The sequence below is a fragment of the Procambarus clarkii genome, chromosome 60 (assembly GCF_040958095.1).
Source record: "Procambarus clarkii isolate CNS0578487 chromosome 60, FALCON_Pclarkii_2.0, whole genome shotgun sequence".
NCBI lineage: Eukaryota > Metazoa > Arthropoda > Malacostraca > Decapoda > Cambaridae > Procambarus > Procambarus clarkii.
The window spans coordinates 18141019-18154608 of record NC_091209.1 but is presented as its reverse complement, the minus strand read 5'-3'; the positions used below and the strand labels follow the sequence as shown (position 1 = coordinate 18154608).

General features: G+C 51.0%; 1 protein-coding gene across 1 annotated transcript in view; it reads left to right on the top strand.

Moving 5' to 3' along the window:
• cac (calcium voltage-gated channel subunit cacophony) overlaps window positions 1-13590 on the top strand; it is a 749704-nt gene that overhangs the window by 430817 nt on the left and 305297 nt on the right. The window contains exons 21-22 of the mRNA XM_069307633.1: window positions 3523-3636; window positions 4659-4848. Of these exons, the coding sequence (XP_069163734.1) occupies window positions 3523-3636; window positions 4659-4848 (304 nt within the window). The remainder of the gene's footprint in view (window positions 1-3522; window positions 3637-4658; window positions 4849-13590) is intronic.

The following is a 13590-nucleotide window of genomic DNA, read 5'->3' as shown; positions in this document are numbered from 1 at the left end:
TTCTGGACTTGTCCCGTCTGAACCCCTGAGTTCATTGCCCCTCCTTTCGGATGACTACGCTGTCTCAGGTTCGGCTCCTCTTGGAGCCGGGTGCTTGGATGGTGTCCCTGGACCTCCGGGACGCTTATTGGCATGTCCCGATTCATCCGCGGTTCAGGGACTGGCTCGGTTTTGTAGTGGGGCGTCTGAGTTACCGCTTTCGTTGTCTCCCGTTCGGGTTGAACCTGGCACCTCGCGTGTTCACACGCCTTACACGGGTTGTGGTGGCTCGTTTGCGTCTCCTAGGTGTTCGGGTGTTGGCCTACCTCGACGACTGGCTGGTTTGGGCTCCCAGCCAGTCCGCTTGCTTGCTAGCCAGGGATTTGGTTCTTTCCCAGCTCGCCGGGTTCGGGTTCTTGGTGAACTGGAGGAAGTCCCATCTGGTTCCCTCTCAGGTTCGGACTTGGCTGGGTCTCGTGTGGGACTCTCGGACCGCCTCCTTGTCTCTCCCTCCGGAGTCTCTCCTGCGGCTGCGGTCCCGCCTTCGTCTGTTTCTGGAGGGCCCTCGGGTCACCCGGCGGTTGCTCGAGGGGCTGTGCGGGAGCCTGAACTTCGCGATGGTGGTCTACCCGCCGGGTCGGGTTTGGCTTCGACGGCTGTTCTGGTTCCTTCGGGGTTCCCCCTTCCGCCTCTCTCGCGATCGCAGAGTTCGACCCCCGGGGGACTTGCGTCGGTTGCTGCGTCACCGGCTTCCTCTTCGGGTTTTTCGGGGTTCAGTGCCTTGGCGCCTACCCGAGCCCTCGCTCGATGTGTACACGGATGCGTCGTCTCTCGGCTGGGGTTTTGTGACCAGTGCTCACCAGGCCGGCCAGGGGCGTTGGGATCCGTCCTTCCGTCGAGCTCACAGTACGGTGCGGGAGTTCGCGGCAGTGTGGTTTGCTCTGGGGAGGATTCGGGTGGCCCGCGGATCGACGATTCGGCTCCATTCGGACTGCTCTCCGGTGGTTCATTGCCTGAACCGCGGGGGTTCGATGCGGTCCTTGTCTCTTTGGGGTTGGTCGCTTCGGGTGACTCGTCTGCTGAGTTCTCGGGGTTTGGCTCTCCTGGCGGTTCACGTACAGGGCGTGTCCAACGTCTTGGCCGACGCCCTGTCTCGCTTCGTTCCCCTCTCCACGGAGTGGACGGTCGACGACGAGTCCTTCCGTTGGCTTTGCCAGACGTTCGGGCGCCCCGAGGTGGACCTCTTCGCGTCGGCGTGTTCGCGGCGTCTTCCCGTTTATGCGGCGCCCTTCCCCGATTGCGAGGCCGTCGGGGTCGATGCCTTTCGGCTCGACTGGTCGAGGTGGGGGTTCCTGTACCTCTTTCCCCCAGTTCGGCTGTTGCTCCAGGTCCTGACTCGCTTAGAGACTTACCAGGGGAGAGTTGTCCTTCTGGCCCCTTGGTGGCCGGCCCAGCCTTGGTTTCAGGCGCTGGTTGTTCGGTGTCCGAACCCGAGGGTTTTCCCGCGGCTCCGCCTCTTTCAGCAGATCGGGCCGGTACGTCACGTAGCTGGTTCGATCTTCTCCTCGAGTCTTCGCGTATGGTTTTTTTGACTCGAGTCTATCATCATCTCTATGGTGATCAGGTGGCCTCCTTGTTGGTGTCCCACCTGAGGGCTTCTTCTCGGCGGCAGTATGAAGTTTCCTGGCGGTCCTTCCGTTTCTTTTTGCGTCTTCGTCGTGTTAGCTCCTTGTCTGTTCGGGTGGTCTTGTCCTTCCTCTCGTGGTTGTTTCAGGACCGTCATCTTCTGCCTAACACTGTCGCTTTGTATCGTGCGGCGCTGGCGGAGCCGCTTCAGCTTGCTTTCGGTATCGATGTTACGTCTGCGCCGTTTCGCAAGCTGTCTCGTGCATTGTTTCACCTCCGGCCTGCTCATGCGTCGCCTGAGCCGTCCTGGTCTTTGGACAGAGTGCTCGCTTTCCTTTCATCTACTCGTTTCGTTGTGGCCCCTTCGGTCCAGGATTGTTTTTCCAAGGCACTTTTCTTGTTGGCTTTGGCCTCTGGGGGTCGGGTAGGGGAGCTTCATGCTCTCCTCCGGCGCAGGGGTTTCTGCTCTTTTGGTCGTGGTGATAGTTTTGTTCGTTTGCAGCCGTCTCCTTCTTTTCTGGCGAAGAATGAGACTGCTGCGTTCCGGAGGGGTCCATGGGTGGTTGATGCTTGGTTGGTCAGGCCGGGGGTGCATCATGTTTTGTGTCCGGTTGCGGCGCTTCGCCGTTATTTGCGCGCCACAGCTTCTGTGTCCGGGGACGCGCTGTGGGTTGATCCGGTTTCCCTTCTTCCCTGTTCGCGGGTTCGGGTCTCTCAGGTCGTCCGCAGGGTTATTAGGTCTAGCCAGCCTGCGGTCTATCCCCGTGCCCATGACGTTCGTAAGTTCGCGGCTCTTGCTGCCGTCTTTGGGAATGTGTCTTGGTCTGATATTCGGGCGCGGGGATTTTGGCGGTCGAACAGGGTCCTGGCTGCTCGTTACCTTGTGAATGTCCCTGGCCCTCGTCGGGCCTGTGTTGCTTTGGGTCGGCGGTTGCAGCCAGTTGTCTCGGCTTCGAGTTGAGGGGTGAGCGACGACCGCCTCCCGGGTAAGTCCCTCTTTTTCTGTCTGTGGGTAGTTAGCTCCGGGGAGCCGACGGGGCTCCCCCCAGAAAACCAGCGTTGAATGTAATGAAACGCCATTTTCTGGGTGAGTCCCGGAGGCTCCCCGGCATCCCTCCCTCCCTCCGGTCGGCGGTTTTTCGCGTTTTTGACATCCAGCCTCAAGAACTGAGGTGTGGGTAGCCGGCGCGGGGGGTCTGGGGCTCCCCCTTCCCCCTCCCGGGGAGGGGGGAGCTGCGCAGACAGCGGCGCGGCAGTGTGTGACGTCACACTAATTTGCTTGTTTTCGGTTGGGGAGTTCTATCCACTAGTTCGGTATTAGGTAGCAATTTTAACCAGAATAGGGGTTTGTTTTGGGGCGCTTACCTTTCTGGGTGCCTGTTCCGGTCGATGGCAGACATAGAATGCTTCCAACTACACGGGGGCTTCTATAGGCCATTGCTCCCCTTGCCTCTCTGAGGGGGCCCGGTTCTGGCCGTGGTCCCCGGTAGGCCTAAGAACTCCATACACATGACTGATGCCAAAGTCTGACATTAGCATATCAGCCTGGGATAGCTCCGGGGAGCCTCCGGGACTCACCCAGAAAATGGCGTTTCATTACATTCAACGCTGGTTTTTTTTAAATTTTTCTTTTTCTTTTTCAAATATTACAATATAATATTTGACTTTTATTTTTAAGAAATAAAAGCAGAATAAATGCTGTTGGAATTATGTTCTGAGAACAACACAGTGTCAGATGATATTTGTGTGTTAGTGGTTTTGTTATTTAGTTTTCTTCATTCAACCATAATAATGCTGATTATGTTTACATACACTTGTTCCCACTAGTTCTTATATACTATACTGTATCTCCTTTATCTTTTATAAGTCAGTTGTGATGAGTGTTATTTACTAAGCATGCACATCCACCCACAGCAGCAAACGAGATGCAGATAAAGATGCCAAAGAGGCTGATAACCAAGATGACGACATGGGAGGGCCAAAACCCATGTTACCATATTCATCCATGTTCATCCTTTCACCCACAAATCCGTGAGTACAGTATTTGATATTTGTTACTGTATATATGACTGACTTTTTCTCAAATTTATCAGCACTTGTCTTATTTTGGTGTCCCTGACTTTTTCTGCATAGCGGTTACAAAAGTAGCACATAATAATTACTAAATTATTATAATTAAAACATAATAATTCACATGCACATAATAATTTTATTTGATCGTTAAGTGAATCAAGGAACTTTTGGTTCTCCTACCAAATAGATTAAAGCAATTTTGATTCTTTGAATTACAAAGAATTGTAATTATGATGAAGAAAGGATCATACCAACAGATTGTACTCAATGAAAATTGTTGAAAAGTTTATGATGATATATATAATTTGTTTAAAAAAATATCATAGTACATTGAGAACTCAGAAGATGAGAACTAGGTAAACACATACTAGTAAGTATTTGACGAGTCATGTAGGAGAAGGGGCTCAGTGAAATTTAATTATGCAAAATAGCAGAAATAATTATGATAATAGTGTTTTGGGACAGATGAGACTAAAAATAGAAATAAAGCGAGAGACTGAGTCAAATTGTTTAGTTGCCTAGAAACAATACAACATTTTGATAAACAAAAGGCAAGGTGACAATCAGCCAAGCCTGCTATATTAATATTTTCTGCTAGATGCTATGAGCTGGCAGTGATAATATAAATGATTCATATGCATGTGCAAATCTATGCAAGGCATATGTACAGTATTCTATATTCACATGCCTCATGCCGAATGGTCTCTCCAGCCAGGGTCATGCCTTTGTGCCTTGTGCTATCACTGATAAGTCACTCTATATAATTCTCTGGAGTTCTTATTTTTCAAGCACTGTTGAAAGTAGGGAAGGGAAATCACTAATTGGACTAGTCCAGAAACTATAAGCAAACTAATATGAAATAGCAATTGATAAAACTGTCTTGTAAACTATGAGCTTATGAAAAAGCAGGCTAACAAATATCGTAGTACAGTTGCATTTTCTTATTAATATGCACTGTTGTGATAGATTTTAATTTTCAGAATTCGAAGAGCAGCGCATTGGGTAGTAAACCTGCGCTACTTCGACTTTTTCATCATGATTGTCATCAGTTTATCAAGTATTGCCTTGGCCTCTGAGGACCCTGTCAGAGAGGACTCAGAATGGAATGAGATCCTCAATTACTTTGATTATGCCTTCACAGGAGTTTTTGCCATAGAGATGATTCTAAAAGTAAGTTAAAGATACTAACATTTATAGGAAATAGGATTATTTATAATACAGTAGTCTAATTCATTCTTAATTTTTTAGACTATATAAAATATTTCTGGGGGGAGCCCCGTCGGCTCCCCGGAGCTTTACCGGCTGATATGCTAATGTCAGACTTTGGCATCAGTCATGTGTATGGAGTTCTAGGGCCTACCGGGGACCACGAGCCAGAACCTGGCCCCCTCAGAGAGGCAAGGGGAGCAATGGCCTATAGAAACCCCCGTGTGGTTGGAAGCATTCTATGTCTGCCATCGACCGGGTCAAGCATCCAGAAAGGTAAGCATTCCAAAACAAACCCCTATTCTGGTGAAAATTGCTACCTAAGCCGAACTAGTGAATAGAACTCTTCAACAGAAAACACGGAAACTAGTATGACGTCATACGTCACCGCGCCGCTGTCTGCGCAGCTCCCCCCTCCCCGGGAGGGGGAAGGGGGAGCCCCAGACCTCCCACGCCGGCTATCCACCCATCAGTTCTTCGGCTGATGCTATAGGCAATGGTTATGTGCTCCGGCTCCAGTGGTTGTTTCAGCACTGTACCTAGAGTGTGGTGTCTGTTTTCTAGGTGGTGCGTGAGCCGGGTGTGATTCTTCAGTACTCGGGCTGCATGCGCCTAGGGTTCCCTTCCCTAGGTGCCCTGTAAGTACTGCCCTTGGGGCTTGGGGCCACCTTCCACAAGTTCCTTGGGTCCTGCCCCTGCTTGGCCGTTTACCGCTTGGTTTTCGGCCGCTCTTTGTGTGCTCGGGTGTTCTGTCTCCCTTGTTCGCCTTAGAGTAAGGGGCAGTGTTTGCACTGGTGGGGCGCGGGGTACTGTGCAGCTTGTCTTTACCAATCATAGCGGCCGGCTCTGTTCCGCTTGGGTACGCTGTCCTCTTGCGGGGTTTTCTTTTTCTTTTGTTTATATACCTGGTGGGGGGGTCTGCCTTCGTTCTTGCCCCTTGTGTCCCTTGTGTTCTGAGTATTTCTGGTGGTACCCCCTGCTAGGTCCCCGTGAGTGTACACGTCCCGGGGGTTCAGCTCTTAGAAAGTTGTTTGGTAGCTTGGGTGCCGGTTAGCAGTACCCTGCCTGGGATTACCTGAGCGCGAGTCCTCTTAAAGTAAACGCTCGGGACCCTGGGAAACCCCTGGGGGCGCGCGGGTCCGATGGATGTGACCCCAGAGCCCCCCCCTCGCTTCCAGCGAGTTTGAGGGTTGCTCTCACCTTTTGTCTCTGGGTGACTCTCTGTTTTGCCTCCGTCTGCTGCCTGTGGGGTCGGTGACACCTTCGACCCGGTGTCCTGCGAGTTTGGTTGCTCGTTGTGGCTCGGTTACCCAGTTGTGCTAACAAAGCGGGTGCGGGCAGCAGGGGCGTTGCACTTGAGCCTTGGTGGTGGCAACGTTCTCGTGGTTTCCTCCCCGGGAGCCCCGGGGCTGCCCCGTTGTATTTCGTTTTTCCCCTGGTTCACCCTTCCTGCCTGCATCCGGTTCCTTACCGTCTGTAGGTTCAGGGCGGGGTGTTTGGTGGTGTTGAGACTCGGGCAGTCTCGGGGAATTCCCCTTCCGGGGTAGTGACGGGGGCATTTGGGCCTGTTCCTCCAGCCGTGTTGTATGAGTCTGCCAGTGGGCTCCCTTCCTTAGTGTTTTCACGGCTGCCCCGGTTTTCTGGTACGGCCGGGGCTTTGGGGGAACGGCTCGGCCCCGGGGCCTGTCGTGTAGGTTCCCGGGGCTGGGGAGGGGCTGACTTGGGGGGCCTTGGCCCCGTTAGACCCCGTGGGGGGTTTTATCCCCCTCTAGGCGGGGCTTGTGGTTACGCGGAGTGGGGTTTTTCCTCCCCACTCGCCGTACGTGCTGTTGGACGTCGGCCCCTCCCCGGGCTCGGTTCCTTGGCCTTTGAGTCGGTTGGTTCCGTCCTGTGGGTGGATGTTTCCTCCCCCGCTTTTTGGGACGGTGTTTTTGTCATGTTTCCCCGTTCGATGGGGTTCTGCGTGACTTTTGATCTCGGGTGCGCCTGCGCCTTCGTGTGCCTTCGGGACTAGTGTTGGCTTCTGTGTTCTCGAGGGTACGGGAAGGTTTTTCGCTACTTCCCGCATTATTGGAACGTCTGTCGGCTCCTAGTACTTGTCGCCCTGTTGGGCTACTTGTCGCCCTGTTGGGCTACTTGTCGCCCTGTTGGGCTACTTGTCGCCCTGTTGGGCTACTTGTCGCCCTGTTGGGCTACTTGTCGCCCGGTTGGGCTACTTGTCGCCCGGTTGGGCTACTTGTCGGCCGTTTGGGCTACTTGTCGCCCGTTTGGGCTACTTGTCGCCCGTTTGGGTTCCCTTTTTTTTTTGGGCTCTTTGCTTCTTTGGCCGGTTTTCTTGTTCCTGCTTCCTCTTTTGGCTCTTTTTCTCGTGCAATAGTCCTGGCTGGCGCCTTCCCACAGGGAGGGTGTGCGGTTCGGCCAGCGTGTTATGCGCATGCGCCGTGGAGTTTGTTTTGGTCTGGGCGATGGTTCAGTGCTGGGGTTTTGCGCCCTTTTTTGCTACAGTGCTTCGCCTCTCGTTCTTCTCCCTGGCTGCGGTATGTGCCCCTTTGCGCCAGGGGTGTCCTGGTTCCCAGTTGTGGGGAGGACACCGCGGTTTTCTGTGTCATGGGTGTGGACCGCCTCCTTCGCCTCTCCCTGTTCTCCTGCGGGTCCGGCTCTGGCGTCTTCACCTGGCGGTGCTCCCAAGTTCTTCTGGGCACGGTTGAGTCGTGTCAAGTTCGAGCCACCATTCGCCAGGTGAGTTTCTGCGGTCTGGCGTCTTTTGGCCGGGCGCTGGATGCGGCGGTGTTCATATACCTGTCTTTATTTAGGTATAATTTTGTACGACTGAGACCGTTCGCACACCAGTGACTGTCCCTTTATCACCCCTTCCTGTCCCCCTCCTGTGCATGTCCAACCCATGCTACAGTCGTTCAGGGGACCCTCCTTTTTTAATGTTGTGAGGTGTGGGGGTTGTAGGGTTGGTTCTGTACTCACCTGGTGAGGCTCCTGGCTGTGCTTGCAGGATTTGAGCTCTGGCTCTTGGGTCCCGCCTATCTGGTAGAACTTGCGGGATAGTACCAGTGGAGTGCAGTGGTGCTATTGGCACTTTTGGGGAACACTGTATTACCATCAGTGGTCTGTGCTTGTTACACGACCTACTTGCGAGCATAAGCCTTCTTGCTGGTTCGTCCGTGGACTTCCAGGGCGCACTGGCCTGTTTTCGTATGGCAGTTCCGGCCCGTCCTGGTTGTGGGGGTATGTGGGCCGGTGGACTGCTCCTAGCAGCTGCCTGGTGGGCCATCCTCTGGCCGGTCTGGCCTGACCTTGGGCCGGGCTTGAGGTGTAAAAGAGCTCCCAGTACCTCATCCAGCAGGTATCGAGCGGGGTTCTCCGCCGTCGGTCGCCTGGTGCAGGTTTCTGGGCCTGCAGGGTTTTGTCGTGTCTCCGTTGGCCCTGTCTGGGGTCTGCCTGCTCCGTTCTCTGCCTTTGCAGAGGGGAGTTGCTATTTACATGTTGCATGTTGCAGTGGTGCCTGTTGCTGCTGCTGCTGCACGTGAGCATTGGTACCGTGTTTCACGGTGGCGTGTCCTTGTTCCTGTGTCCGGTTGTGGAGTGGCGCTTTGCTGCCGTTTTGTGCCTGGGGATTGCGTGGGGTTTTTGTCCCTGCCTGATTGTCCACCCCTGGTTGTTCTCCTGTTTTTTTTTTTTTTTGTGCTTCTGCTCTTTCTTCCTGCCTCTTCTGCAGCAGGAATGTTCTGCGTGTGTTCTTAGGCGTTGGTCAGCCTGTGTCCTGTGATGTGCTTCTTTGTTTCGGTCTGTTGCAGTTGTTCGGGCCCCTTGGTTCGGGTCCTGTTCTGGCGGCGACCCTTCCGCCTTCTTTGGTTTTCCTAGCTTGCCCTGCCGGTTGTTGTTGTTGTTTTAATTTTTTTGGGGGGGTTCTTGCGATGTCTCGCGTCGGACCCGTCGTTTCTGAACTCCTGGCGGGCTTGCATGCTTCGGAGTTTTTCTGTTCGGCAGACGTTCCATCTCCTTGTGCCGCCTGGGTTTCGGTGGTCGCGCCCGAGATCTTCTCGCGGCTCCGCCTTTTTCCTGGGCTCGGGGGGGCCTTGTCGGGGCTGCTTATGTTCTGCCTCGTGGTCTCGCCTCCGGTTGGTGGTCGGGTGGCTTCGTGGTAGGTGTCCCACCTGCGTGCTTCTTGGCGGCAGTATGGGGTATTTTGGCGGTCCTTCCTTTTCCTGTCCCTTCTTCGGTGGGTCCTTCTTGTTGGCTTGGTTTACTCTCGGCTTGGTTTTCTAGTGGGGGTTGGGGGCCGTCGTCTTGCCACATACTGTCGCCTCTTTTCGTGCGGCGCAGGCGGAGCCGCTTCAGCTTGCTTTCGGTCTTGGTGTTGCTTCTGCACCGTTAGTCAGCTGTCTTGTGCGTCATTTCACCTCCGGCCTGTTCGTGCGCCGCTTGCACCATCCTGGTCTCTGGTCAGCGTGCTCTGTCTTCTCCTCGGTTGGTAGTGCCCCTTCGGTTCCGGTGTGTTTTTTCGTCGGCTCTTTCCTTTGGGCCTTTGCCTCTGGGGGTCGGTTCGCTGTGTTTTCTTGCTCCTTCGGTTTTAGCGTTTTGGTTGTTTGATGGCAGCAGTCTCCATCTTTTCTGGCGCGGGGTGGGGCTGCTGCATTCTGGAGGGGTCCAGGGTTTGTTGGTGCTTTGTTAGTCGGGCCGGGGGTGTGTCGTTTTTGTGTTCAGTGGCGGCCCTCTGCTGTTGTTTGCGTGCCACGGCGTTTGGGTCCGGAGCGCGTTTTGCGTTGATCCGGTTCTGTTCTTCCCGGTTCGCGGGTGATGGTGTCCCAGGTGGTCAGCCGTGTTCTTGTGGCTAAGCTGCCTGTGTTCTTCCCTTATGCCTGTGGCGTTCGTGGCTTCGCTGCTCTCGCTGCCGTCTGGGCGACGTGGCCTTGCAGTCTTTCGGGCATGGATTTTTGGTGTTCGTGCAGGGGCCTTGCTGCTCGTGGTTCTCGTGTTGTTCCCGGGATTTTCGGGGCTGTGGCGCCTTGGGTTGGCGTTTGCTGCCGGTTGTCTCGCCTCCTTGGGGGGTGCGTGGTGTCCGCCTCCCGGTTTTGTCCCTTTGACCTTCCTCTGTGGGTAGTTAGCTCCGGGGAGCCGACGGGGCTCCCCCCAGAAAACCAGCGTTGAATGTAATGAAACGCCATTTTCTGGGTGAGACCCGGAGGCTCCCCGGCAACCCTCCCTCCCTCCGGTCGGCGTTTTTCGCGTGTTTTGACATCCAGCCTCAGAACTGATGGGTGGATAGCCGGCGTGGGAGGTCTGGGGCTCCCCCTTCCCCCTCCCGGGGAGGGGGGAGCTGCGCAGACAGCGGCGCGGTGACGTATGACGTCATACTAGTTTCCGTGTTTTCTGTTGAAGAGTTCTATTCACTAGTTCGGCTTAGGTAGCAATTTTCACCAGAATAGGGGTTTGTTTTGGAATGCTTACCTTTCTGGATGCTTGACCCGGTCGATGGCAGACATAGAATGCTTCCAACCACACGGGGGTTTCTATAGGCCATTGCTCCCCTTGCCTCTCTGAGGGGGCCAGGTTCTGGCTCGTGGTCCCCGGTAGGCCCTAGAACTCCATACACATGACTGATGCCAAAGTCTGACATTAGCATATCAGCCGGTAAAGCTCCGGGGAGCCTCCGGGTCTCACCCAGAAAATGGCGTTTCATTACATTCAACGCTGGTTTTTTGAATAGTGATTTAGAAGATTATACACAATATCTAAAGTATTTGTACACACACACACACACATACACATGATTAGTTTTACTTACATTAAGCTGAGTTAAGGAATAATTAGGATAATTGTATTAGATCAGATTGTAAAAGTTATGTTTAGTTTAAGTTTATAAGTGAACATATCAGTGTTGTGGTAATGCATTAATGCACCATATGATCTGAATATCCTGAAATCATTTCTCTAATCATTAATTATCCAAGAGGATGATGCATCTTGGGCATCCAATGTTTATTAAATTAGAACTTGCTAAGTTGGATGCATCCGATCCCTCAATCGTCATCACCCCTAAATCAATAACAACAACTTGTTGAGTATGCCATGTTGTCATGGATTATTTTGCCAGTAGGTAAAGCTTGTAACAGATTTTTTATTTAACTTAAAAATCTGTTAAATCATCAAAACATTAATATATTTCATTATATCAAACAAGTAAAGCTTATAATTCAGTAAATTTTGCTATACGATATCTGCAAAGGATTAATCTGGATGTAAAGTTTACATATCATTAGCGCTGGATTAAGTATTAAGCACAATAAGCACGTGCTTGGGGCCTCACGTAAATAGGGGCCCCATAAAGTTTTTTCCCAAGTGCAGGATTAACAGTGAATCATGGTGCAGTGTTGAGGTTGAACCAGGGCCCATAAAGTGGTGGCTCCATAATAAATTACAAAAATATAAATATTAATATAATTATAGTATGCTATGTATCTTCAAAGCAAGAAAGCAATGGAATTATAGGTATTTTGTTTCATATAAATCATGATACAGTATTTATTTATTTGAATATACATACAGTATTTTATGGTTTACTGTTGTTGTTATTTTGAATTACATATACAGAATTACACATCTGGCCCTGCATATCATATTGACATATTGAAGTAAATTGAATGCAGGATTAGGTAACTCCTCCAGATGTCTATTAATTAAATTGGTTTTTATTCTAATGAGGAGTTGTTTGAGAGTCAATTGAAGATATTTTTCAAGTATCAATTATTTTTTTTTCTGGGAGGGCTCCATTTGGTGTCTGCTTGGTGCTTGCTATCTGATAAGCTCCACCTAATTCAGTCCATGCCAGACCCTTGCAAGTCATATAAACCTACTGAGAACCTGAAGCCAAAACCTGTCCTCCTCTTAAGAGGACACAAGGAGCAGGGGATCACCGCAGCCAAGAAAAGCCCACCAGAAAGGTGGATTAACCAAAACATACAAGCAGTAAATTAAACATAGCATAGAAAACTTGACAACGAAGCCCCCCCATCATTCTTAAACTACAAGGTGGTGAAGCAATTCTTACAGTAGTATCACCTGTGCACCATCAGTAGAACTGCTTTCCTTCCTCCTTGATCCACTAGTATTGACATCTCAGTCACATTGCTTGGCACTTATGTCTATGAAGCTCATTTGTTACACCTCTCTTCCTGCCCCAGCGCTCTTCGCGTTCCAGTTTTCAGATAAGTGCTGGCCATCCTGGACTATGTCTTTTGTCTTGTGGAGGCCATTTTCTTGTGTATTTGTTCTTTATTTTGGTAATTACCTAAGTGTAATTACCAAAGTGTAATTACAAGATGAGAGCTACGCTCGTGGTGTCCCATCTTCCCAGTACTCTTTGTCGTATAATGCTTTGAAACTACTGATGCTTTTGGCCTCCACCACCTTCTCATTTAACTTGTTCCAATCATCTCCCACTCTGTTTGCAAAAGAATACTTTTTCTATTTTTTCAAGAACACTTCGCAGCAAGATTGCAGCTCTTGCTTCGGGTTTTGGTAATATGTCTTGGGCTGTCATTTGTGCTTGGGGGTTTAAGTGATCGAACAGGGTCCTGGCCGCCCGTTATCTTGTGAATGTTCTGGGCCTTCAGCGGCCTTGTCGGTTGCAGCCAGTTGTCCCATCTTCGTCATGAGGAGTGTGGTGCTGCCAGCTCCTAGGTAAATCCCTCTTTTACTTATCTTTGGGTATCTAGCTCCAGGGAGCCGACAGGCCTCCCCCACAGAAAACCAGCATCCATTTTCTGGGTGAGCTCCAGAGGCTCTCTGGCACCCTCACTTCCTCTGGTCGGCAGATTTTGTTTTCATTTGCTCAGTCTTCGAACTGGTGGGCAAGCAGCCAGCTCAGGTAAGCACCCCCGTCCCCCCCTTCTGGGGGAAGGTGTGAATGAGCGTCATGTCGGATTGAAGATGTTTTGCTTGTTGCATTGTTTTTCTCGGGGGAGTTCTTGAGCTCTGTTCGGTCTTTGGTTGCAATTTTCTACCAGTTGGGATTTTGTTTCGGATGCCTACCTTTTTGGGTTCCTAATCCCGGTCGATGGCAGACGTGAATATACTCTCAAAGAGTGGAGTTTCATAGGCTATTACTCCCTGCACCTTTCTGATGGAGCCAGGTTCTGGCTCATGGTTCCTGGTAGGCAGAACTCCATGTAACTGAAGCTTCAGACTAATATTTCATTTATCAGTCCGATAACTCCAGGGAGTCTCCGGGGCTCTCCCGGAAATGGCATTTCATTTGATTCAACGCTGCTTTTTTGGTGGCTTTTTCTTTATTAGGGTGATCTACGATTCCCTGATTCTTACACCTCTTTAGAAGGAGGGGGTGGGGGGGCAGGTTTTGGCCTTGTATCCTCACTATATGACTCACAAGAGCCTGGCATGGATTGAACTGGTAGAAAGGAACAGGAAGCTACCAAAGACCTACAAAAGTAATGAAAAAGGCATTTCATTACATCCAACACTTATATTTTTTAATAATCAATCAACATTATTACATAACATTTACACGTTTGTAGTTTTATGGCCCTTTTTCTACATTCTTTTATATATCAACTTTGTCATTATCACTTAAGTATCTCTCTTTTTTTAATTCATCACAGTATTAATATTAGTGATCATCCTCCATGATACTGCAACTCATTTCAAGAAATGATTTATATATCGTTATTAAGC